This window comes from Sordaria macrospora, chromosome 4, assembly GCF_033870435.1.
Source record: "Sordaria macrospora chromosome 4, complete sequence".
NCBI classification, from domain to species: domain Eukaryota; kingdom Fungi; phylum Ascomycota; class Sordariomycetes; order Sordariales; family Sordariaceae; genus Sordaria; species Sordaria macrospora.
Genome location: NC_089374.1, coordinates 649,510 through 674,377, shown reverse-complemented (window position 1 = coordinate 674,377; position 24,868 = coordinate 649,510). Strand labels below are relative to the sequence as shown.

General features: G+C 53.1%; 7 protein-coding genes across 7 annotated transcripts; 4 read left to right on the top strand and 3 right to left on the bottom strand.

Annotated features, from left to right (window-relative positions):
• Positions 1–2,402: 2,402 nt before the first annotated feature.
• Positions 2,403–7,300, bottom strand: SMAC4_07995 (uncharacterized protein). Its single transcript, XM_066090725.1, has 3 exons — positions 5,224–7,300; positions 4,716–5,164; positions 2,403–4,661 (listed from the first exon to the last, which is right to left on the bottom strand). The coding sequence occupies exons 1-3, from the start codon at positions 5,570–5,572 to the stop codon at positions 3,462–3,464; spliced, it is 1,998 nt and encodes a 665-aa protein (XP_065946728.1). The 5' UTR covers positions 5,573–7,300; the 3' UTR covers positions 2,403–3,461.
• Positions 7,301–7,303: 3 nt separating this feature from the next.
• On the top strand, positions 7,304–9,657 carry SMAC4_07994 (uncharacterized protein). Its single transcript, XM_066090724.1, has 3 exons — positions 7,304–7,969; positions 8,109–8,509; positions 8,632–9,657. Exons 2-3 carry the CDS (start codon positions 8,262–8,264, stop codon positions 9,002–9,004), a joined length of 621 nt encoding a protein of 206 aa, XP_065946727.1. The 5' UTR covers positions 7,304–7,969; positions 8,109–8,261; the 3' UTR covers positions 9,005–9,657.
• A 49-nt stretch (positions 9,658–9,706) lies between these two features.
• Positions 9,707–12,635, top strand: SMAC4_07993 (uncharacterized protein). The gene is made up of 5 exons (XM_003348183.2): positions 9,707–9,935; positions 9,997–10,128; positions 10,196–11,277; positions 11,458–11,651; positions 11,714–12,635. Exons 1-5 carry the CDS (start codon positions 9,813–9,815, stop codon positions 12,196–12,198), a joined length of 2,016 nt encoding a protein of 671 aa, XP_003348231.1. The 5' UTR covers positions 9,707–9,812; the 3' UTR covers positions 12,199–12,635.
• Positions 12,636–15,200: 2,565 nt separating this feature from the next.
• On the bottom strand, positions 15,201–18,400 carry SMAC4_07992 (uncharacterized protein). The gene is made up of 2 exons (XM_003348182.2): positions 17,067–18,400; positions 15,201–17,001 (listed from the first exon to the last, which is right to left on the bottom strand). Exons 1-2 carry the CDS (start codon positions 17,842–17,844, stop codon positions 16,535–16,537), a joined length of 1,245 nt encoding a protein of 414 aa, XP_003348230.1. The 5' UTR covers positions 17,845–18,400; the 3' UTR covers positions 15,201–16,534.
• A 1,066-nt stretch (positions 18,401–19,466) lies between these two features.
• On the bottom strand, positions 19,467–20,133 carry SMAC4_07991 (uncharacterized protein; the record flags this gene model as incomplete). The annotated part of the gene is made up of 2 exons (XM_066090723.1): positions 19,467–19,856; positions 19,939–20,133. 2 exons carry the CDS (start codon positions 20,131–20,133, stop codon positions 19,467–19,469), a joined length of 585 nt encoding a protein of 194 aa, XP_065946726.1.
• A 2,479-nt stretch (positions 20,134–22,612) lies between these two features.
• On the top strand, positions 22,613–23,191 carry SMAC4_07990 (uncharacterized protein; the record flags this gene model as incomplete). The annotated part of the gene is made up of 1 exon (XM_003348180.2): positions 22,613–23,191. The coding sequence occupies one exon, from the start codon at positions 22,613–22,615 to the stop codon at positions 23,189–23,191; it is 579 nt and encodes a 192-aa protein (XP_003348228.2).
• A 603-nt stretch (positions 23,192–23,794) lies between these two features.
• Positions 23,795–24,421, top strand: SMAC4_07989 (uncharacterized protein; the record flags this gene model as incomplete). Its single annotated transcript, XM_003348179.1, has 1 exon — positions 23,795–24,421. One exon carries the CDS (start codon positions 23,795–23,797, stop codon positions 24,419–24,421), a length of 627 nt encoding a protein of 208 aa, XP_003348227.1.
• Between the last annotated feature and the right edge of the window lie 447 nt (positions 24,422–24,868).

Below are 24,868 nucleotides of genomic sequence, written 5' to 3'. Positions count from 1 at the left end.
TGGACCAACATCGAGTTCGTTGACACGGCCTGCGCTTGCTTCACTCTAGAATATGCAAAGCCGGCAAAGCAGGTACCGTGCCGACATGCTAGAACCGGAGTTTATCAGCTGGTAGGACTTTTTCTATATTTCGGAGATCTTCTGACAACGATACTGTCAGGCCATAGTTTTTTTGTTCGGCGTCTTGACTCACTGGAGTCCACCGTTCGTGTCCTGGGTCCTCCAGACATCGTCCAACGTACCGCGTGTGTAGGACTCTTTTTTGAGGGTGTGACAGGGTAGACAGGGGTGAAGACGACCCTGTCGCATCAAGCGCCACAAGTGTTCGGCAGCCTGGATGGGCGGCCAGTCATCTCGACAAACTGCATTCCGTTCCCCGCAACCACCAGCATGTCATGGCCGTCTGCAAGTGATTAGCGGGAGTGAAAGCAGAGCCCGATTTGAGGACCCTATACCAGAGTGCAATTGATTAGTGCAATAGGTGCGATTTGATCCAAGTGCAAAAGCAGGTACAGGGCAAACGTGCAGGGAACCACTGCTGGCGCCGCGGGGGTCTTGCATTCTTGGAGAGCTCGGCCTACTGCAAAGGTCTGGGGCTATGCTCACTGGCTTGGTCCCAGCCCTAGAAGTGGGAGCGTTGAGAAGTGGGCGTTGCGTGGGAACACTTGGCTGTGGAGGACCTCAGGACACAGGGAGGGAGCTGAGCTTTTCCTCTTTGGGACAGGTTGCGCACTCTTAGCAACAATTGATCTGATCATCAAGTCACATGACGAGGTGATGTAATGGATATATCGTTGACCTTGGTAAAGTCGACCTTGGTAAAGTCGACCTTGGTGGACGGTATCTGTCTCGATGCTCTTCAGCATGGGGTTACACCTCCGCCTCTATTCCAGAATGTCAGTTCCACGACAGTGTCAAAAGGGTCGCTAGAATGGGCGTCTGCCAAACCGGCGTCTGCCAAGGCAACGATGTGCCAGTCGCTTGATGGGCCAAGCGCTGTGGTAGTAGAGGGTGCGAGGAAGAAGAGTGCTTCGGGGAAAGTTGTATGTAGGAGTCTGGCGACGATGTTGTTCGTGTTTCAGAATCAGCAAAGGGGGTACCAATCGAAGCGCTCAATGACCCGAAAGCATGTCCCTTTTTGGAAAGCAAAAGATTCCCAGTGCTATCTTTGACGGTTCCATCTTGGAAGTACTCGGCGACTTTTGCCGGTACTTTGGGCTTGCGCACGGACTGTCGCACAAGACGATAATGATGGTACAAACACGCCAGCAAGGCTGACTTTCACTCCCAGATAAAGGTGTTGATCGGCCGTTCCAGGTGTACAATGCTGGGCAGGACATGGAATGGTGTGGGCAACGACAGAATGGCCTAGCCTTGTCCAAGAACGTCCTTGCCTTGATATGGGTTCGTCAGCTGCATGACCATGGTCCAGGCAGCATTACGGATGAGAGGGGAAGTGTGATGACACGGAGAATTTGCCAATGTCATATGCTGACCGAGATGAAGATGTGGTAGTGGATCTGTGGATTGCGTGTGAGATTCGTATGCCATGGGTGAAGAGAGAAAGGGAAAGCCCCTTGCATGCCTCTCCATTGTCCACCGGGCTCTGCTCAAAGAAAAGGAGTACGGAACGGTGCGCATCAATGGGATAGGCCTGGCCGCCCACGTTGATCATTCCAGAAGCATCGCCTTCTTTCGGACCTCTTCTAGGACCTGGCGTCGGGGGTGCCATGATGGAGGCCAAAGGTACACTGTCTGGGTCAGGTGCAGGAGCTGACGAACTAGAAACAGGCAGGCGCCTACGGCCACCAGTCAGAGTCCAGCTGGCGATTTGGAATCGCGAGAATGAAGGTTGAAACCCCCAACAGACTGCACCGATGCAGGTCTGTAGCCGCGGACTTGGAAGGTCGTCTCCTCTGGTTTCATATCCTAGTTGCCATGCAAGACGGTTGAAGTTTTCTGACCCGCATACAGAGACGCCATCAAGATGATGCCTCAATGATGGACGGGCATATCGTTGAATCCTTCCGAAATGTCATGATGCAGGTCGACGACGATGGAAGGGAAAGGCTCGAGAGAGGCAGCCGGGGACACCGGAACTTTTCGAAATGGCGCGTCTATTGCGCTTAATCGCTTGGTCCGACCATGGTCACCACCGGGGTTAGCCGCCAACAGTGGATGGTCGCAGTTGCAGTCGCAGTACGTAGCAGTCGTCGACTCGATTAGGAACGCCCATGGCGTGTGTTTATTGCGAAAATGGATTCGGGGTGTGAGCCTAGGTGGCAGCCATGGACAAATTGGTGTAGCAACAGGTTGCTGTACTGCGCCGCGGTCTGGACTTTGCGATTCTGTGGTTTCGAGTTAGCCCATGGTAGATTTTGCAGTATTCCACCTCGGCTGACGTCGCAAGCTGAAAACGGCTGCATATTTGTCGAAGATTGATTGACATTGAAGGAAAAACATGCCGTGACGACCAACAAGCTTGCGGGTGTTGGATAAAGACTGACAAAGCAGGAAAAGTTGAGGGGAGCGGAAGGGATGGATGAAGCTTACACTTGCCTTTAGCGGACCGGACGGTGTTGTCGGACCAGTTCGGTTGGTTGAGTTGTGCCTGGATGTGCCGGGCCTGAGTGAGGTTGCGTTGGTTGTTGGCGGAAGGAGAGTGCGGACCGCTGCCGATCATGAGAGATTTGCTGTGGAATGTCCGTTGGTCGGAGCGGAAGCGGAGGATTATGAGGAAAGTTTTCATGTCACGCAACAAACGAAGACATCCATATGGAAAGTCACGATGCTAATGGTCAGTCCGAGTCGTCAGGCGTCGCTGAGAGATTGAAAGTGGTGATGACGATCTGGTGATTTGGTGGGGTGCTGCGTGGTGTGTATCTTACAGTACAGCACGCGTAAATTACGATAAGAGCGTATCCTCTCTGGTCAAACTCACAATGGCCCAAGCGTCCCGGTAATAGTTGTGTATTTGAAAGCGTAGTGTCTGCTATCGTTCTTATCGCACCCTCAATTGCTCGGGCTTGCTTCCCGTCCTTTCAGTTTCGCCAGCCACCCACCGATCACGGCAACCCCTCACCTTGCGCAATTTCATCAAACAACATTGTCGCGACAAAATGGAAAAAACAACCCAGATGATTATTGGTTCGAAAAGAGAACGCAATCGCTATTAACCAGAAAAATCCAATCCAATCCAATTCCTTCTCCTTCCTTCAAGAAACCCTTCTTGATATCATGAAAAGCCCGTCCAGTACCCGACCCTTGTCCCATCCAATTGTATCCCAATCCGTCGCCAATCAATCAATTCGACCAAAACCGAGGCCGATGAAGCCGTCGCCATAAAACCAGACGCCGGAAACACCCAAACCCAAAATTACCCGTAATCTTTCCGTTACCGATTCCGTCTATCATCCATCATCCATTACTCGTTCCTGATTATCAACTTCAACACCGTCAAATCACTTGCCGATGCCACGGACCTTGAAGCCCAGCGACTGGAGTCCGATGGGATCGACGACATTGCGGCCATCAAACACCCATCGGGGCTCCTGCATCAACGACGCGGCCTCGAACCAGTTGACTGGCTCCTGGCTGATCTCCTCCATCATGGACGCCGCCAGACCAAATATCTCGAACCCTTGAGCAGCCGCCTCTGGCTTGAGTCTTCGGAGGGGGTCCTCGTCGGTAATGTTGAGCTCGCGAGAAACCATGGCCTCTAGCTCTAGGATGGCCATCTCGGTGAGCTTGCCGTTGACAAAGGTCTTGGCGGCTGGCTGGGACGGTGTCTTGACGGTGGCCTTTGTCGAGCGCCCAAGCTGAGCACCGCGAAACTGCTTCCACTGGGTCAGGATGCACACGGCGCTGGCCTGCTTAACCGAGTCGCGCCAGTTGCTGCAGATCTTGACGCGCTCTAGCTGAGCCTTTGTCAAGCCGATCTTCTCAATCTCCTCCAGGATCTCGTTGGCAGCACATCCGGGGTCGAAGATGGCAATCTCCAAGGGCATCTCTTCCGCCAGGCTCTTGATGATGTGGACAGCAATGCTGTTGCGAGTGTCGTTGGTGCCGTCCTTGAAGGCGAAGCCCAGCACGGAGATCTTCTTTCCGCGAAGGGAACCGTTCAACTCCTTGACAACCCTGTGAGCATACCTCTCACGCTGATACTCATTGATCTTCAGAATACCCAGCCAGTAGTCGGCAACGACATCCAGATGCAGCTCCCTCGCCAGGTACGACAGGTTGAGAATGTCCTTCTCGAAGCAAGATCCGCCGAAACCAACACCTGCCTGGAGGAACTTGGGCCCGATTCGCGAATCCTGTCCAAGGGCCAGGCTAACATCGTCCACGTCGGATCCCAGACCGATCTCCTCACACATGGCACTCACAGCGTTCATGCTGCTAATACGCTGAGCCAACATCGTGTTGGCGACAAGCTTCGACAGCTCGCTGCTGAAAGTGTTGACAGTGATGATACGTTCTTGAGGAACCCAGGCGGCGTATACGTTCTTGAGACTCTCCGCCGCTTTCATGCCGGCCAAGGTGCGGGCACTGCCAATCAGGATGCGATCTGGGCGCATGAGGTTCTCGACGGCGGTACCCTCGGCAAGGAACTCGGGGTTCGACAGGATCTCGAAGTCGTCGTTGGGACGGTAGTATTTGAACTATTCGCTGTCAGCGTTTGGTCCAGTTCGGGCATCTCCTGGACGTCTACTCACAATGTCTTGGATGACACGGGCTGTGCCGCATGGGACAGTGCTCTTCTCGACAATGATGGCCCCCTTCTTGGCGTGCTGCGCAACGGTCCTGCTAGCACCCTCCACCATGCTGATATCGGCCATCGACCCGGCGCCCAGGCCATAAGTCTTGGTAGGTGTGTTGACGCAAATGAAGATGACATCGGCCACCTCAATGGCCTCGTTTACCTTGGTCGAGAACACCAGGTTGGGGCTGCGGGCGTCGAGCTTGAGGGACCTGGGAAGACCCGGAATCTTCACCATTGTGTCGAGGGTACCATCACGAGCTGTCCTTACAACCTTCAACAACCCATCCTCGTGGATTGGTAACTGGCTAGAGTTCCAAGCAGCAATGCGCGCCTCGTTAAGATCAACGACATTGACTGTGATATCTGGGTTGTGGTAGGCAATGACGGCAGCAGTTGGTCCACCTATGCGATCAAGGTTAGCAGTCTTATCTTGCTGAAACAACTCGCACCGAAGAACATACCAACAAAGCCTGCGCCGACAAAGCAGATGCTCTTCACCGACTTGGTTACGGTAGGAAGCACCTCGGTCACATCTACTCGCGGAGCAGAGTCGACCTTCTCGGTCTGAAACCTCACCTTGAGCTCTGGCGAGCCTGATCGTGTGCTAGGCGGTGATGTGTTCGAGCTTCCTGGAGACCATGGATGGGCGTTCCATGAGCCTGGTGTTGAGGCCCCCGGGCTCAAAGCGGAAGCGATCGAGTGGGTGCTGGGAAGTGATCTAGTAAGAGGGCCTGGTGATGGAGAAATCAAAGGTGACTGGGGACCATCCCGGCGGGAACAGCAACAATGGTGAGTGTGGTTGGCGTCCATGTTGTCCTGATGTGCTGCTGATCAAAGTGAAAAAAGAGTGAAAAGAAGACTTGATACTTCTGTGTTGTCCGAATGTCTTGGAACGATGTGCTTTGCCCCCAAGGGTTAAGGCTGTTAGGAGTGTCTCGGGGATATTGTTATATATCCTACGTCTGGAAGAGGTGCTCAGGTCTGTTCCCGATGCAGTGGGCAATTATCTTCGCCATCTCCCGAGTGTTATAGCACCATGCCGGATTACGGCTTCTTGTCACAACATGATTTCCTCATGGGCCCGGTGCAGAAAGACCCGTCTTCGTCAGGGGTAACCCATGGCAGAAGCCATCACGCATCCGGGTATCGTCACAGTCCATTAGCAGTCCGTCTGCTGTCCGCCTTCTCGCCGGCACCATTGTTCCCTACCGCTGGGTGGGATTACCCATGACTAACCCATGTTGGACTGGGGCCAGAAAAAGTGCCAAGCTCACTTATTCCCTCGGACATCGACTTCGTGTCACCACCGTCTGAACACCGACAGGTTCAGCACCTTGACCTGGTCCCCGAGCCTGTTTCCCATTCGTCTCTTTCCCCAGGTACTGAGAATGGTTGTTTCAGCACGATAAAGTGGGGGATCTTCATCGCTGGGCATGGGTTGTCCGCAAGATGGACATGTATCCACCGTGATGAATACCACAGTACACCTCTCGACAATCCGGTACAGAAGTAGCCAGCATGTTGCTCAGGCATTTGCAAGTGATCGGAGTATAGACAAGCCTTGCTTCTCCAGTATCGCCCTCAGCTGTCCACAGTTTACTCTTACCTTCCTCTCTTGCGCTTAGCTTTCTCTTGCGCAAGGCTAAATGCGGTGAGCCCTACCGTTATCGGCCTGTCGTTAATGATGACTGTCACAAGCAAGTCAAACTTGGCGAGGAATTCCTTCTTGCGCGCGGATAAGGCGAAGATGGGCACTTGTGGCTTACGCCCACTCAAGCCAAACTCGTGTATCTGAAGGCTGATCGCAATGCAGTCGAGATCGAGGCTTTTCTTCACTCTGGGCTCCATTGCCAACCCCAATCGTCAGTCGGACCCGGAGTTTGTTTCTTCGGCTCTCCCCAAGATAAGGGGATCGGCGGCGGCTCTAACATGGGTTTAGGCGGGCTAGACAAGGGGCCATCGATGCCAGCAGCCAGGGCGGCCCATCGACGCCCTACGTATTGCGGATTAGCGCGTGCTTGGCCACGATTGTTTACTGACCCGCAGTGGCTGTTAGCGTGGCCCCCGGGACCAGCCCAGTGCAGCCACCGCTGAGCTGTCACCAATGGAGGTGCCGATCATACTCGGTTCGGGACGTGACTCGGCAGGGCCCTGACATAGCAACCCTGCTTCACATCATCGACAAACGCGATAAACTCAGGAGATTAGCGATGGCGGAGAAGGGGGAGACAGTGGACGCAGAGCGGACGGCAATGGGAAGGGAAAACTGCGGAATTGTCCGTTGTCTGTTTGCTTTCCCCGTCCACACGGCCTGACCGCCACCGCCAACCAACCGCGATTCCGTCAACCGGCCAACCGCCAACCGCAAGTAATGGGCCTTGGACCATGGACCATGGACCGACAATGGGATTCACTCACAACGCTGCGATTCTCCCATGTGCCAGACGCGTGGAGCTGAGATGGTCTCTGACGCAGCCAAGGCACCATGTTGGCTCGTTCCTTGGTACCCACATGCGCTTTGTGCCTTGGTGGCTTGCTTCACACGGCCTTTCTTTGTTGCTGTTCGTCGCAAGTCGCAAGAAATACGAAGGGATAACGGAGACGGCAATCCTACGGGTAGAGGATATGCTGGCGTGTCCAGGGCCTTTCCGGTTTTCTCGAAACATGAGATGCAGATCCGTGTGGCAGTACAGACGCGGGTTTGTGCTGCTCCAAAAGACGCCTCCCTCGTTTTCTTTCGTTACCCAGGACTTGCTGTCTCATATCACATCGCCCATTAATCCCGACTTCGACATTACATACGCCGCGGGGAAACTTCGACTCACTGAAAGCAGCTCTCGATATTGTTCCAGTCTGCAAATGCAATGGCGGCGCTAACTCTCCAACCACGTCTTCGCTTGTCGGTACTAGCACGTATAGCAACACTGCTGGCTGTCGGCCTGTGGGGCCAGACCACTGCCGGAGCCTACGATACCACCGTTTGCGGGCAAACGGCTTATACGATACCTTCCAACAACATGACCTGTATGTCACCGCTCTTCATTCAGCACTCACAGAGTCTCATTTCCAGTCAGCCTCAGCTCGAGTTTAGTCAGGCACGCCATACTTGTTTCATTCAGTTCAGACACCTAACCTTCACTCGTAAAACTACTCACAGTCAACGCCAACGCCTGGAACCCTGACGATGAAGGATTCCAATGCATATCCGTAAGTTGATGACGCCTTAGCCGCCTGGCAGTGGCCCATCTCTCTCTTCCTGTCACATCTTTGTTGTTCCTTCGCTCTTCGGCCCCTTTCTTAGTTTGTCTCACTTTGGACTGACATTTTCTTCTTTCTCTATCTTCAGGTCCAAGACTCACCGCCTGCCTTTGCGGCGACCTGGTCGTGGTCGTCGAATTCGGAGACGGTCCACTCCTACCCCCACGTCAAGCTGACGGCTCCAGGTCTGCCGACACCCTTGTCAAACATCTCGGCACTGGTCCTCTCCGCCCAATGGTCTATGGGTCCGGGGTCGACGCCTCGCCCGGCGCTGGTGGTTGACCATGACGGCCTGGCCAACCACGGCACATCTGCCAATGTGGCGTTCGACATCTTCGTTGATCCCAATGCCGCAAACGCACGCAGTGAAAAGACTGCAGCGACCGAGATCATGATCTGGGTGGGAAGGTTTGGCCATGCCGAACCACTCGGGTTCGATGCGAATATGAAGAAGACGTGCTTTACCCAGACTGTCGGGGATGCAGAGTTGTAAGTTTTTGCAAAATGCCTTCCCGCATCGCCGCCATCCGAGAAGCGGCCGGTCAAGGCAGCATCGTCCCGGATGAAAGATGACATGAGCAAAGCAAACTCTGACCAAACTTTGTACCCAGTGTCTTGTATCAGGGCCATAATGACAGAGGTACCAACGTGCTGAGCTGGGTGGCCACGTCCAATCACACAACCTTTGCGGCGGAAGTGTCGCCGTTGTTGCAATACCTATGGCGCAACGGCCTGGTATCAGCCGGCTCCCATGTCGGCTTGGTATCCTTTGGGTCGGAGGCGTACCATTCAGACGGCATCGTCACCTTCTCTGCATCGGAGTTTGACATGCACCTGGTTACCGGCGCGGCTCCGAACCTCGCAGTCGGCGACCTGCCCGCAGAGTGTTCTCGAGCAGCATCCACCAATCCTCCACAATGGCTGTTATCTAGCGCGTCGATCACGGCGGTTGTGAGCGCTACTCTACTCTATCTGATATCCTAGTCAAGACATTAACCTAATACACCACACCGTTTGACTCGGGGCCTTGGCGAGGGTACCTGCAGACAAAGCGCAGCAAAATCTGAGTTGCCACAGCCCGTTTACAGGCCACGGGGAAGACCACGACGGGAATTAGGATAGACGTGGAAATTCAGGGCAGTTGCATGCTCTGGACACGCCTCTCAAGCCCCATCACGAGGCTTTAATATCAAGCATCCCTGCATCGAGTTTCACATCGCACAAGTACGGTACACTGCATTTTTTCCCCTTCTCTGATTTACTTCAAGGTCGGATGTAACTAGCACGGAGTGGGTGGGAGGGTTGCTGCCCCAGGTACACCGTATGAGACTCACCGCCCTTGGCCATGAAGGTACTTAGCCTAACATCTCACTCCTCCCCACACGGACGGGACTTTGGGGGGTCCCCTATCGCAAGTGATCGTCGCCGCTAGCTCCGACTAGCTCAGGTACCCTGGTCTTGAGCCTCATGGCTTGTCGCTTGTCTTTCTCTAGTGATGGACTCACCGATGTCTTTGGGTGGGCGAGTGGCTTTTTTGTTGTTTTGGCTATTTTTTTTTCTTCGCTTGCGAGATGGCGGGAACGGGATGCAGGGCCCCCCAAGGATGGCTCCCAAAACTTCCCTTTATATGACTGCTTGGACGAGTGTTCATGAGTCTCGGATTGTCTTTCTTCTTCAGAGTTCACGATCTTCAAGACACAAGCCCTAGACGGTCTTGGGCAGTGCAGACAGATCATCCTTTCCCTTTCTTTCGATTCCATCCAGATCATCTCGATCTCTTTAGCCACACATTATGGCACCGCCTCAAGATAACCGGCCCACACCCGTGGCTGGTAACAGCTTCCTCGCAGATCCCTTCCAAGATCCTTCTTCGGACAGCGCATCATCCCAAGGCCCTTCGAGGAGACCTTCTAGTGTAAGTGCAACAACACCACGAGTTCATGTTTTGCAGATGTTGATGACTGACCTTCTTAAAGGAAATTCCACCTTCGCCTGTCGCTACAGCACCGCCTGCGGTTCCTGCCCCTGTGGTTCCTGCTTCTGCTCGTGCTCCTCCAGTTCCTGTTGCTCGTCCTTTTCCCCAGGTACAACTACCTGTCGATGTTATTGTAAGGGAACACCCCACGTTGTGCTTTGGTCTCACAAGGTGTACAGCAGCTAATCTTGAATAAACAGACTCCTGCCCCCGCTGCTCCTGCTGCTCCTCCAGCAGGTGAAGTCTCTCAACAAGAGTTTGATGAGAAGACCGGTGGTGTCTTGGCACCTGCTGGCGATGTCGAGCAAGGCCGGGCGGCCGCTGCCCCTGCCGGCGCGGACGCGGAAAAGTCCGGCGAGCCGGTCCGCAAGAGCAGGAATCCCTTCAAGCGCGGCTATTGGGCCTTCCGGAACACCTACTGCCCCAAGGAAGAGCCGGGCCTCGTCTTCCCTACCGGCCCCGATGACGAGGAGAAGCTCCGCTATGTGCACACCAATCGCATTCCCCTCTACATCTTCGGCATCATCTCCTTCCTGACCCTCTCGGCGGGTATGTGGCTCTTCGCCGTCTGCACCCCCATATTCGCCTGGTACGGCGTCTTCGTCGGCTTCCTCAACATCTACCTCATCATCTCTTACCTCGTCGGTGTCGTTGGTCGCGACTGGGACTACGATGGCCACAAGCAAATGGTCGAGCAATTCCCCATCACCGATGAGACTGCTCCTACCGTCGACGTCTACCTCCCATGCTGCTCCGAGCCTCTCGAGATTCTCGAAAACACCTACCAGCACGTCATCAAGCTCGACTGGCCCGCCACCAAGCTCAAGGTCTACGTTCTTGATGACAGCGCTTCCGATGCCGTTCGTACCCTCGCTGAGTCATATGGCTTCAACTACATCGTTCGTGACGACCGCCCTCGTCTTCGCAAGGCCGGTAACCTCCGCTGGGCTTTCTCTCGCACTCAGGGCGACTACTTCGCTATTTTCGACGCCGATTTCTGCCCCCGACCCGATTTTCTCCGTGAACTCGTTGTCGAGCACATGGCCGATGACAAGACCGCTATCGTTCAGAGCCCCCAGTACTTCAGAGTCACGGATGATCAGACTTGGGTTGAGCAGGGTGCCGGAGCTACCCAGGAGCTTTTCTATCGTGTCGTTCAGGTCAACAGAAACAAGTGGGGTGCTTCCATTTGCGTCGGTTCCAATGCCGTGTACAGACGAGCTGCTCTCGAAGAGGTTGGCGGTACTGCTGAGATTGGTTTCTCTGAGGACGTGCATACTGGGTAAGTTTCTTCTTTCTTTCTTTCTTCTACAGAATGGATTGGACAGAGCTCGTGTGAGACATGCACCCCGTATCCCGTATACGGCGCGGCGGCGGGTGTGTGTCACCTCTCGAGTCCTCTCCAACCCTTCCGCGCCTCACCCCTGCATGGAACTGTCTTGCTAACCACCTGCCACAACAGATTTGGCGCTGTCGATCGCGGCTGGAAGGTCAAGTACGTCCCGCTCTGCTTGGCCACCGGTATCTGCCCCAACACTCCACGCTCCTTCTTCTCGCAGCAGATGCGCTGGGCTCGCGGTTCCACCACTCTCTTAACCACCAAGCATTTCTGGACTTCCAACTTGAACTTTATGCAAAAGTTGTGCTATCTCTGTGGTACGTACCCTGTCACACAATCCACCCATTGTCCAATCAGAAACTGACCATTCCTCACGTAGGTCTGCTCTACTACTCGGCCGTCTCCCTCGGCATCTTCATCTCCCCCATCCCCGGCACCCTCCTCCTCGCCTTTCGCCCCGAATACTTCAAGTACTACAACCTCGCCTTCGCCATCCCCTCCATCGTCTACGGCGCCGTCGTCTTCCGCTTTTGGGCCAAGGCCAAGTACGGCTTCAACGTCCAGCACATCATGATTGTGCAGTCGTACGCCTACCTGACCGCCATCAAGGACCGTCTCTTCGGTATCGAGCTCCTCTGGGCTGCTTCGGGAGATAAGAAGGCACACAAGAGCAACAAGTACCGCAACATGCGCGTGCTGTGCACGTTGTGGACGATTCTTAATGTGGGTGGTATGATTACTGCTGTTGTTTACAGAGTCGGGTTTAAGGGGTTGCATTGGTATCACACCTTGCCCTTGATCATCCTGTCGACGTATAACTTGTATATCAGCCATTACTTTATTTTTGCTTCTTGGAAATGGTAAACACTTCGCTGAAGGGATTGTTATAGGCTAGCGGATGGATGGAGTTCTTCACTTCTTCTTGGGGCCGGACCTTGGGGTCTACTATGATGGCTCAGTTTGGGAATTACTTTTTTTTTTTGGAAACATACTGGATGTCGGTGGCATCTAGATCAGGCTTTTGGATACGGTACAGGTCACTGGGTCATGGACATGGCCCACATGGATAAGACATGGTATACAACGGATGTACGAACGAACTTTGATGGATATTTGATGGATGGAATGTTTGAAGGTCAAGGGCTGGTCGGCTGGATCTGGATCCCAAAATTTGACATATATGCATGATGGATAAGATGATGGATGGACTGGGTTGGATACCTAAGCAATTACATACATAAACTTAATGAACTTACCGATACCTCAAGCGTTTTCTTCTCGTTTTCATGATACTATCTGGGAGCCCACCAACGAGATTATGGACATGAACCTGACCAAAAGCTTGACAACAAACAAAAGCGCTCTAACAAGCTCGGTCTTCGCCCGCCCTCGGAGTTGGAACAAGTACAATTGCCGTAGAAGCTTCAACTAATGCCATCTACATCACTAAGTAGTAACCTCACATCATGAATAACACCTTTACCAATCTCACCCCATATTTAGGGAGTTTCACTCTGCCTGTTGTTCAAAAGGAAAGGAAATGGAACATGGCCTCAATACATTTTTTTTTTTCATTCCACTCACCAGTCACCCCTTCCATCAGAAGGTCCTTCTCACACAGATTATGGCTGATTCGACCTGTGAAATTGTGTATCACCAAACGGATGAGCAGCCGTGTTAACTCCATTCCCTTCCGAACTTCCTATTTCATAGGTAACCGTTCCATGAGGGACGAGGCAAACAACTGAAGTGCGATGATGTGTAGCCAGATCAGAGTGTTGGTGGGAGGTTGGGTTGAGGCTGGTAAGGCTTGAGCTGAAGAACAGGGTAGGGGGTTGATCATGATCGTCGTTGATGATCTTCGTTGGAGACGCGAGCTGGGATAAGTGGGTGGAGCAATAGACGAGGAAGTAGGTACACAGTGCTTTATTGATTTGAGATTTTTGCTCGAGGTACATGTCCGTTTATCACAAGGTACGATGTTCATTACAAGGAACATTTAAGTAGTGATCAAGTCTCTGAAATGAAAATGGAAAGTTTTGTCCTTGGGTGATTATAGCAGTACGTTGTGCAATCCTATAGATAGATGTCTATCTATAAGCTGGGTGGGGCTTTGTGGTTGGGGTGATTTTGAGATACCTAGGTACTTGTTTGAGCAGATACGAGATACCTCTAGTCAGGTAGGAGCACCACCAAAATGCCTTCACTACCCCTCACTTCGTGATTTCGAACTCTCAATTTCGTAAGACTGGCTGAGATCGCGGGCGTCGGATCAAGTGCTTCAAGATCAAGCAAGAGTGACAAACCACAACCACTGCGGTTGGAGGGATAAGATTCTTCTTCGATAGTTGTAGTTACGAGAATTTTCAGGTTTAAAAGGACCCTCTAGAAGACAGTTCGTGCAACTGATCTTACTGCCCACCTACTCGTCGTATCTACAAACCTGAAACTGAGGGTGGGACTGTTGAGTAGGTACAGTAGGTGGGATTGAGCAAATTGAGATGAAACAATGAAGATTGTCCACAACACTGACGGAAGTGGCTTACGCCCCTACGAGCTCAATCAACAAGGCCATCACTTTTTACTTCTGCTTTCCTCATTCTTCCCTCCCGCTCCGTGGCGTTTCTTCCCCCTTTCTTTTCTCCTCTTTCCTCATCTTCCCCATCACGATGTACTTCGTCACTAGTGTTTGTGCTGAACGATGTGCTGGATGATGCATGTGAAAGGGGCATCTAGTTCCTCCTATCATCAGACCTACATTTAGTGACGAACTGGCGTCGAGTCAGCGTCGAAGTGTTATTAACTTATCACAACCAATCGGAAACTGATCGACGTTTGTGACTTGCTGAGGCGGGCGGTGAGGTCTTTGGATCGGTCGGTACCTAAGCTGAGCTGAGCTGGAGTGCTGGTTGAACTAGTGTGAGCGGGACTGAAGATAAGGTACCGATGCCTGAATGTGATTGAACAATTGCGCGAGTTGTGAGGAGGATTGGGTAAGAGGTAATGTTGAATGCAATTTGTTAATTGATAACTCAGTTCACATGAAGATCTTCGTGTGCTTGACGCCGACACGCCGACACGAAGTGGAAGATCGAGTCTCTGGTTCTTAGCATGGACCCGAAGTGTTTGTTTATCGGCATCGACTTTGAACGTTCCCGTCTTTCACAGTACACGTCTATTGCAATCCCTCTCCCATCTTATCCCCTTCATGCACGTTAGATTCGATGATGTTTGTTATTTGTCAATGGCAATTCTGCATTCTGAACATCGCAATCACGACTACCTTACCTAGATATCGCGAGCAGATATGCCAAGCCGGAGATTTTTATGTTCAGTTGTTTTGCCTCCTTCCCTTTCTTCTTTTCCCGGTGAGTGAGATGTTGCCAATTTGCCTCGCATTTCATCATCATCTATCCATAATCCGACGCACTTGCGAGCGGCAAGAGCTCATATTGCATCGGGCAGAATGTAACGATCCCTCGAGGACGTTGACTTGACTGTTGAGGTATGTTACTTTGCCTATCCGTCGTCTCATGCGGTGCTCTGTCTCCTTTGTTGATCCCGGAGTCCCGCCCGAACGCACAAAGTTTGTCGTATCCAGGCCCCAGGGGAATCAATCACGGTGTTCAACATCAACATCAATGGTCAATGTTGTGTTGACGCTGTGGTTTGCAATATTTGGTGTTGTGTTCATGAGTTAATATCACTTCAATTCTCAACACCAGGGCAGGCAAAAACAAGGGACTAGGCATTCCAGACACCACGCGAAGTCCTTCGGGTTGAACGATGTTAAGACAGGCAGGGGCTGGATGGGACTGATGGAGGGGCGGGATGCATATTAAGGTTCTGACTCAGCATTCTGTTGGGTCTGCTTGAAGTGTGGAGGGGTTCAGAAGAGACATGATCAGGATCATTGCTGCGTGAGTTAAAGGGACGTCCGGTCGCGCGAGAATTCCTCTCTCGGTTTGTTGTTGTGGACATGTGGGCACGGAGAGGAAAGAGGAGTCGTGAACCCGAGACATGGCTTGTCCGGCAGCGCCTATGGAAGGTATTTTGATCTTCTCTTTCCTTCCTCCCTTCCCTATCCCTTCTACGCCCGAGTTCTACGCCACGTCGCCACCAATACCACGCACCATCAGTCCCGGTGCCGAAGGCCACATTCACGATGTCTCGCATTGCGCAGCGCCTCGCGCCTTTCGGGAAGAGGAAATGACACCCTTCTAGAAGAAACGATAACCGGACGGCAAGGCGGAAAGAAACAATTACCGGACGAGAACAGGCGCACCCGCCGACCCGTCGAAAACCCGGCAGCCAGCCAAGCGGGGTACTTCATACTTCATACTTCATTATACCGGATGGACCCGAGGTGGTTACACATGTTATGTGCAGCTAGCCTGGAGTGCCCTGGAGTACCTAGGCGAACTGCCCTAGGCAGATTACAGGATGTTAGCAAGATGCAGCATCCCGAGCACAGCACCGGGAAGGAAAGTGAAGAGAGTTTGTTGACGGCGTTGTTTTCTTCTCCTTGTGAGCTTGTGAGACATGAGTGCCACGAGGTTGTGGCTGCCTGGGTTGTGACAAGGACAGGGCGTGCTTGGGTATGGGTGGAGGTAGTCTCGTAGGCGAATTAGTCGCCGAATAGTGACAACAATGGCAACACTGTGGTAGGATCGGAACGGCAGTGTAAAACATTTTGCGCATGTCGTGTCACCGAAACACCAGGTGAGACCCTTCCCAATGTGCGGCAATCTCGCGGGATGACTGGCTGGCAATGCCCATCACGACATGAACCCAATCTGGAATTGCGAGGAAAGGAAGCGTTTCATGGAGTGCGATGTCGTGGAACCTGGACTCGTATACCAGCTAGGCAGGGCATCATGGTGGGCTTTCCATGTCTCCCTCGTGCGAGCACTACCAACGAATTCCCCGGGTGTTACCCGCTTTGCGTCTTCGTGTCGCCACTTTGAGGGGGAGATTGAATGTCGCCATCGCGGTTGCAAACGTGCAGCTGAGGATCTCGGGGTCATCCATGTTGATGGCAGTAGGCTTGATGAAGGAAAATGCCCGTAGATGCACATGTCGTTTATTGCCAGTCCGGTCCCGAATGCGGCCGGTATCTAATCGTGAAGATCGTCAAATATCCAATTGCTTCATATTCGTCGCGCTTCTCGCCAAGACTCCCTTCATTCCCGCCGGCCCTTCAAACAATCCGCTCCGGCACCCGCTCCAAGGGCGTAACCACCGGGCTATCGGCATACGGGCTGATGGCACCACCATCCTCGATAGCAGCGGGCGACGTGACCGGGCTTTCCACATCCAATATGCTCCTTGCGTCCATCCGGTCCTCCATCTTCTTCCTCCAGGGGCGATAGATGAGCACCGACGCCAGACCGACAACGACAAACAAGCCACAGATGCAGCCTCCAATAACGTCGTAGTGATCGCCTATCGCTTCGACTCCATCCCAGAACCGGCCTGTCGGCTCGGCCACGTTGTAGGCAAGCGACAGGATCTGGATGACGCCGATGAAGGCCGACACAACGACTGTGATCCCGGTAAGGACAATCGAGTAGTACAGGATGGCGACCACGTCTCTCGAGAAGGCCTTGGACGTGTACAAGGCCATCATGAGGGCGCCGTCGGTGGTGTCGAGCATACACATGCCGGCTGTTGTGGGGTCTCGTTAGCAATCATCTCTCTTCCTTCTCAAACTCCCAAAGTGCGAAACTCACCGGTAAACAATATCGGGAAAATCAAAATCAACCAGATACTCGTCCCCTGCACGGCCTGAATGCTCGCAATGCCCAACAAGGCAATCTCGGAGCTGGTATCGAACCCCAGTCCAAAGAGTACTCCAAGCGGGTACATTTTCCAGGGCCGATCCACGATGGCAAACACCCTCCTGAACACTCTCGCCAGGAACCCAGCCCCTTCCAACTGCAAGTTATTCATCGCCTCCTGCTCCTCTTCCGCTCTCAGATCCTCCCCGTCATCCATCCTCCTCCTTCGTTCCCTCTGCTCTCTGAGCACAACCCGCAATCGCTTGACCAACTTGTACAGCACCCACGCGTTGCCCACGCCCAGCACAATAAGAAACGCCGCAGACACAGAAGTGCCAATGATCCCGCCCACCCTCTGAAAGTTATCAAACTTGTCCCTCAACGCGCCGCTCGTGGCAGCGACGACGATGCAAGTGATGATGACAATCGTGCTATGCCCCAGGCTGAAGAAGGTGCCGACGGCTACGGGCTTCTGGCCGGTGGCGATCAAGCGGCGCGTCATTAAGTCGATGGCGGAGATGTGATCGGCGTCGAGGGCGTGGCGTAGTCCCAAGGTATAGGAGAGGACAGCGGGAGAGATCATCTTGGGGAAGTAATGCAGGGTTATGCCGACGCCGGCCCAGACGAGGCAGTTGATGAAGATGAGAAGGGCAATGAGGTGGAGGGCCGGGCGGGGGATGTAGGAGAGGAGTGGCGGGAGCCGGACATTGGGGAGTCTGAGGCGGCCCATGGTGATGGTCGATCGGTCGTGAAGTCCGGTCGGCGACGGTGGTGATGGTGACGATCACAGTGGTGAACTTGGGGGTGAAGTTATCGAGAAAGATGTCGTCGGGTGTTGTAGCCGTGTTATATATCTCTTCGTCCCACGCTGCTCGCCGGCCGCCGGGATCGTAGATGAGTGATTCCTCGATTACGTAAAACGGCTGGGGCTAAACGTTTACCAGCGAGTGAGCCGATAAGTCAAAGGAAGTTGTCGCGAGAAGCGCAACGTCGTAGTATCAAGTCTTGACTTGGTGGTGACGCGTCCGCAATTGTCTTAGCCGTGGGCGTGAGAATCAGTGATCCTTCAAGGATGGGGGCCGTCAAGGTCGAGAGGGACAGAGAGAGAAGAGCAGAGAGGACCTGCCTCTGGAGGGGAGAGCTTGCCAGAGAAGAAAATTCTCACCCTCATCTCGGTCTGCCCTGCTTCCTGTGTGGCATCGGAAGTCCTGCCGAATTGAGGCTCTCTTTCCTCCCGTAGATCGGAGTGTTTGATTCTCTTCCGATGCTATTTGCTTGGAATTCCCCACGACCAAAGTCTTGGAAAAAGGGACAAAAAGTCCAGTGGCCATTGGGAATTGCGAATGACGCCTCCATCGAGATAAGCTTGATAGGCAGGATAAGCATTTGAAGAAAGCTTATCTTATCTTTTAATATCCCAATTAGTAACGCTCTGTGGGGTCCGGCACACTCCGGACCCGCTCCGGTCAGGAACGATGGGCACCGTGGGGTTTTTTCATCCCGCTGTGGGGCGCCGGCACTATTCGTCTGATGTGTAAGTGTTAGTTCAACCGCTGAAAGAAAGTTCTGCCTAACTATGACCAGACAGCCAGGTCGAACCTCTTCAACGTGCACTCGAGGTTGAAAGTCAAAGTGAAACTACCAATCCGAGTTCTTTGCTATTTTCAGTCCCATTATTGTTGGCATGTTGGGACTTTGAAGATACGAAGGTTCAACACACTGATGGCGGCACTGAATTGTTAGCGCCATTGCGTTAACAGTCTACCCCAACACCTCGCAACAGAGTACCGGCACAGAAGGTCCAGCACAGAGAACTAAGCACCACCGGAACGGCAGTCACCGTCAAAAGGCGCGTACTTTTGTTGTTGTTGTTGTTATTTTTAACGTCTACTTCCGCCTCCCGTAGGGCATGAGACGTGCCGCACCGGTGAGTCTAGCATACAAAATTAAGAGCAGTGCCCTAATTGTCCACCAAAACCATTAATCCGAGGGCAAACCGAGGCCTATTGCCAGTGTAAATCATGTGTTGCCCATAGCGTAAACGCGGCCCAACACTTAAAATCGAATCGCCCAGTGGGCGAGCCGCCAGAAAAGGCGCGTACGTGTACGTGTAAAGAGGCCATCACGACGATGACCAGCAGGAAGGGGTGCATTCAAAGAGGAGGAAACCACGGCTGAGCAAGATCCTACCTCTAGTTGGGCACGACAGAAAGCATATACAAGTGCCCGAAACACTCGGGTCCTCGGATGAAAGTCATCCACTGTTACCGTCCGGTCTTGTTCCCGTCTACCACACCCAAGTTTGATAACTAACTGGCCAAGCCCGTCAACCGCCCCAGCCGACCTACAGACTCAAGGCAGACCGGGCTTCGGAGCCTCATCCCAGCTATCACCCACATTCCGAACGTACCGCTTCCCGCGGACACAATAGGGGTTGCCGCCGCGGCTGTTGCTGTTGGGCGACGTGATGGTGAAGACGGGGCCGTGCGGCTTGGTGCCGGTGCACGCGTTGAACAGGCCGTTGCGCACCCGGTACGACGTCCTGCCCACCTTCATCCACGCCGCCACCCAGTCGTGCTCCGCGTGGCAGATGTTGATCTCGCCAGTCGTCGTCGACTTCTCGACGCGGAACCCGGCGCTGATCCACTGCGATACCTTGGCCCCCGCCGTGAACCGGACCGTCTGTGACTTGACTTGCACATGGCCGATGCTGCACTCTCCGTTTGTGCAATCCATGGGTTTCTATTCCCAGTCCAGGTTCTGCGTCAGCTCTGTTCAAGATTGGGTACACTAGATACAGGTTGGAAACATGGACCAGACTTACCGTTACCTGAATGTGCTTGGCCGTCTGATGAGGATCTCCATCGCCTTCCCTGATCGTGGTCGGCGTCCACTGTGAACAAGGGTTGTACTGACGCTCCGAAAGTGCTTCCTTGTCGTCCGTGTCCGCGACCGTCTCATTGCCCCCGATACCGGCAGCACCAGCCTCTTCCAAATCCAGTTGCTGCCATGTACGCATAGTCTCGGCAAGAGGAATAACCCGCCGGCCTTCCTGAGCAGCTCGCGCCACCTCGGCAACCTCGAGAGGCCCGCCGTCAGGGAAGCAGCTTGGCAGCTTGGCAGCTTGCTTTTTTGAGCAAGGCTGATGGTGTTGAGTCGCAACACGTCCGGTGAGACTCCCGGCACAATGCAGCTGATCAGAGTCTCGGTGTCGCTGACGATACTACCGCAGTCAATACCGCCAGAGACCTCGGGGTTCCCGCTAATGGTATAGGTTTTGTCGTCAAAGGTGAGGGTTCCGAATCCATCTTGGTCGACATCAAAGGCAATAGGACTCTTGCTGGTTCGACCCGTCTTGAGTGCGAGAGACTTGGAGCAAGATTGGGTCAACAGTTGAGTATGGTCTTCATTCTAGACCTCGATGGTAGACTCCGAGGTGACCTTGTTGACCTGGAGATCGATGTTGACTTGCTGAGTCCCAGAGGTGTCGCGCGGGATGCCCGTACCGGATAAGGGAGATGCTAGTGCCACTGGTGTGGTGACCAAGATGAGTTGAAGAAACTTCATGGTTTCTGCTAGGTCGAGGTAAATGGAGGCGGACAATTGTGGGTGTAATAGACAGAAACGGATGGATGTGAGAGGATGTTGGAGGACAAGTACCAGTTTGTGTCGGCGCCCGGTGGCCTTTTATCCCTTCGCGTCGCGTGTCCTCTTTCCTCCTTGAAGCCCGTACTGACGTGGATTGCAGCCATACCAAACAGTCTTGACTTGTCCAACTTCACGTTACCAACTGGTACTTGGCATCCGCCTCCAGGACTGGACTGTCACGGCTTGCTGTTTTGGGTCCATCCGACGCGGGAGGTGAGACTCTGGACCGCATCTCCGTATCCTCAACAGGAACAACGCCCCCTTGGCAAGCAACAACCACCTGTAGGATATGGATACCGCTTGCAAAGAGGTTGCATATCGTCAACCAATGGAGGCTGTATCATGGTCTTTTCCCTGTTGAAAAACCAAGAGCACTGTGCGTTCTGCGCGTTGTGCAAGGAGCCTCATCCGTCTCTCCACGGGTCGATGGATTCCACCAAGATCATAGTCTCCATCCCCAGACGAGAGCACGACCCCAGGGTATAGATGACTCCAAAAAAAAACCAAAAAAGGCGGGAGGGCTTGGGGAACGGGCCGCAGATCTGCAGCGTTGATGGCCATGACTGGCAGGCGTATTCCACAGGAGCAGGGGCTACGATCCGTGATCAGTGCGAGGCCTTCGTGAAGGACCGCAATGTTGCACCCACCTTCGCGTGCAGAAGCATTCACCAAGAAGAAACCCTACCATGCAGCGTCTTGTATGGTCGTAACCACATCCAGACGTCCCTTCCGTATTGCTGGGGCAGCATTACGCATCGCTAAGAGCCTGTTCTTCTCCTACTTCTCTCATTAGTCGTCTGAAAAAGACATTGTTCCAACAGGTTTCAACGGACAAACCTCAAGACCTTGGTTTCTTTGTTTAAGACGCTATAAAGCTCAGTGATGATCAGTTGTTCTAGTTTGGTTGTGTGAGGTATGAGGCTGGACGGTCCTGAACGTCTAGACTGACCGCCCAGGCAAGTGATCAGCAGAGGTGGCATTCGCTACTCAGACCAGACCAACGCATTACTCCTATAGGTACGGGGAAATGCCAGCCGTACCCATAAGACCTGCCTTGCCTGCGTTCGATCTCCGTCGCCGCGACCCCTAAATGTGCTAGGTCCCAAGATGTCGGGTCGCCTAAAGAAACGGCCAGTATGATTGGCTTTGGGGGCATTCTCTCTTTTTCATGACAGTGGCGCTTGCCAGCGCTGCAATCCACTATTCAGCCTCTTGGCAACAACGGTCTCGTCCTCCCAGCCTCACACTCGACATAGGAAAAGGGGACTCGTGACAGCAGTTCCGGCAAAGAAGGTAATATCGGACGGAATAGGGTCCGCTCCTGATCGACAATCACCCATGTTTCACTTACCAACAGAGACCAAAAACAACATGACAATTGTGGTGGTTTAGCACGAATGTGGAGAAGCCAGGTTCGAGTCCCTCAACCGCCTTCCTCTTTCATCATTGGTACACGTCTAGGCGTTTCACTCCGTCTTCTTCACACCGACCGGCGTCAGCCTGTCTTGCCAAAACTGCAAGCATCTAAAAGATAACTACCCCGAACTACTTGCCAATCAGCTTCGGCATTGAACCAAGACACTGTGTGTTTCTCTATAAAATAAACCAGACGGTAATCTACCCTTTCTGCCTACCTATCTACCTTTTTTGTCAATGTATAACTGACTGACAGTGCGCCCAGCCATCATCTCCACCTACTATACCTTTACCCATCTCCAAGTCCTACGAAGGAAACAGTCAAAGCCAACAATACACGAGACACAGAAACCAGCGGTACCTCGGACGACCACCCACCGCAGCCCGCAACACATCAATCACCTCACAACTCCCGCACCGCGACAGCCATCAAAATGTCACATCCACCTCCACCACCAACAACCCTATCCACATCCACGTCCCCAGCCCTGATAGCGGCCCGCGGCACTCCCTCCTCTTCGACCCTCACAACCCCCCCATCCCCAACTACAACCTGCAACCACGAAGCAATGGTAGTCGACCTCCCGCAAATCGAAGGCCTCCCAATGTCCCGCTCCGTGTGGGCCATGCCGCGCTGGGACGAATCGCTCGCAGGCATGACGGCGTGCTGCAACCTCAAGCCCGACAACGAGGTGCGCATGGGGGGACCGGACGGGTGCGCGCTGTGGTGTTTGATTCCGGACGTTTTCCTCTTCGAACAAAAAGAAAAAGTTGAGAAGGACGGGACGACGACGACGACGAACGGCAAGAGGTGGGATCGCGCCGTGGTGTCGTCGGCTATGAGGCAGTGTGTGAAGGATAAGGGGAATTTGACGGGGCCGTATATTGCTGTTGGGCAGATTAAGGAGGGGGGTGCTGCGGCGGCGTTATCGGTATTCGATGGGAAGGTGTCTTTGAAGATGGTGGTGGGGACGGCGATTTGGAGCGTGGTGGTTTTGGGGTTGCTTGGTTAGGTACTTGGAGGTAATGTGTAGGTTCTATTGTTGCGGTTTTTATAATCTTTTTGAACAAGTACTCTGGCAGGTCACTGAACATTTTCCTTTCTCTCCTCCAGACCTGTCTCCATGTCCATCGAGGTACCTTAGGGAAGGAGCAACGTCGTTACTGCCCACCGTGGGGATGTCGTGCGCCAAGAGCCCAAGACGTGATATCGCGGAAGGCAGTGTTAGTGAGTGCCATTATCAAGAAAAGGTCTTTGCATTTCTGGGCATACCGATGTAACCGCTCGTCGCTACCGCACCCATTCATAGCGAGAGACTTGTTTCCACGGCTCTAAAATCTCACGCATACACAAACGTTGGGCCGTTGGCGTTGGGCTGGGCAAAAACCCGATAGCTTGGCTGAGTTTGCCGTCTGCTAACCGACCGGGTGAGTGTGTGATAGACAGGCATGGTGGAAGATAGGTTGTACTTTATGAAGAGATGTTCCTGCCCCTTCATATCTCTGAGGTACTTTTTTTTCCCCATTAAACTTCCTCACATCGACTCGACTCCCGCTATTCAACTCTTCCTACCCTAGCTACCTACCTTCGGTACCTCTATCCAGATTAAACCACCATGTCCTCCCAGCAATCACCCGCCGCTCTCCTGGCCATCCGCGCCGCCTCCGCCTCGTCCAAGGCCATCATCACCACCATTCCCACCATTCCCACCATTCCCACCATTCCCGTCACAACCACAACCTGCAACCACAACCAAACCCCCAACCTCTCAACAATTCTAGACTCGGAACCAGACCCTAACAACCGCCTACGAGACGCCAGCATCTTCGCCATCCCCAACTGGAACCAAAGTCTAACGGGCATGACGGCTTGCTGCAACCTCAAACCCGACAACAAAGTCCACGTCGGCGGCCCAGACGGTTGCGCGCTATGGTGTTTTATTCCCGATGAGTTTCTTTTTGAACATGATCAAGAAGAAGCATCGAATGATAAAACTCCGGATGAAAGGACTTGGAAGGAGGAGGATGGAAGAAGGATAAGAAACTCGGGATTGGTAGCGGGTAGTCTGATGGAGAGCTGTATCTTGAGGGAGGGGAATATCACGGAGAGTGGTGTTGCTAAGACGTGGCAGGCTGGTATGGAGAGCAGTGGTGGTGTGTCGGCGCGGCTTGGGTTGGGAGGAGTGATGTCGATGAAGATAGTCGTGGCTGGGGTTCTGTTTTGGGCTTGTTGGCTTAGGTAGGTTGTGGTCTCTTGTCAGAATCATGTTGGAAAGATGTCTCCTACTTGAAATAAACCAATTCTTCAATGCTATCAACCTACTTGGATTGTGACTGAAGACTAAACATGTCTTTCGTCCCTATCTGTATGAGAAATTCGCTCTGTAACTCGTCGAATAGCTTTGCTACTCATTCGCTGACGGTATTCTTCCATGTTCCAGCCAATCTCAATTCGAACCATTATATCCCATGCCTCAATGTAACCGGCCAAACATCCTCTGTGTATCTCATGCGTAGACGTGGATGTGCACCCTGTACCTGAACCCAAATAGCAACGAACTATTCACACCTTCTGTAAGTTCAACCGACACTGTTCCAGTGTCTCTCGCCCGCCTTGTTGTGCCTCGTTTGCCTCAACCTGGTTGTCCTCCAATCGCCGTTGTTGATGTCAAGTGGTTCAACTCAAGACC

Excerpts from the sequence above, each read along its gene's own strand:
- SMAC4_07995 (XM_066090725.1), bottom strand. The coding sequence starts at position 5,572 with ATGGACGCCAACCACACTCACCATTGTTGCTGTTCCCGCCGGGATGGT. Across the intron at positions 5,165-5,223 it reads TGTCGGCGCAGGCTTTGTTG|GTGGACCAACTGCTGCCGTC; the intron begins GTATGTTCTTCG and ends TTGATCGCATAG. Across the intron at positions 4,662-4,715 it reads CCCGTGTCATCCAAGACATT|TTCAAATACTACCGTCCCAA; the intron begins GTGAGTAGACGT and ends GACAGCGAATAG.
- SMAC4_07994 (XM_066090724.1), top strand. The coding sequence starts at position 8,262 with ATGGGTCCGGGGTCGACGCCTCGCCCGGCGCTGGTGGTTGACCATGAC. Across the intron at positions 8,510-8,631 it reads ACTGTCGGGGATGCAGAGTT|TGTCTTGTATCAGGGCCATA; the intron begins GTAAGTTTTTGC and ends CTTTGTACCCAG.
- SMAC4_07993 (XM_003348183.2), top strand. The coding sequence starts at position 9,813 with ATGGCACCGCCTCAAGATAACCGGCCCACACCCGTGGCTGGTAACAGC. Across the intron at positions 9,936-9,996 it reads CTTCGAGGAGACCTTCTAGT|GAAATTCCACCTTCGCCTGT; the intron begins GTAAGTGCAACA and ends ACCTTCTTAAAG. Across the intron at positions 11,652-11,713 it reads AAAGTTGTGCTATCTCTGTG|GTCTGCTCTACTACTCGGCC; the intron begins GTACGTACCCTG and ends TTCCTCACGTAG.
- SMAC4_07992 (XM_003348182.2), bottom strand. The coding sequence starts at position 17,844 with ATGGGCCGCCTCAGACTCCCCAATGTCCGGCTCCCGCCACTCCTCTCC. Across the intron at positions 17,002-17,066 it reads TTTCCCGATATTGTTTACCG|CCGGCATGTGTATGCTCGAC; the intron begins GTGAGTTTCGCA and ends ACCCCACAACAG.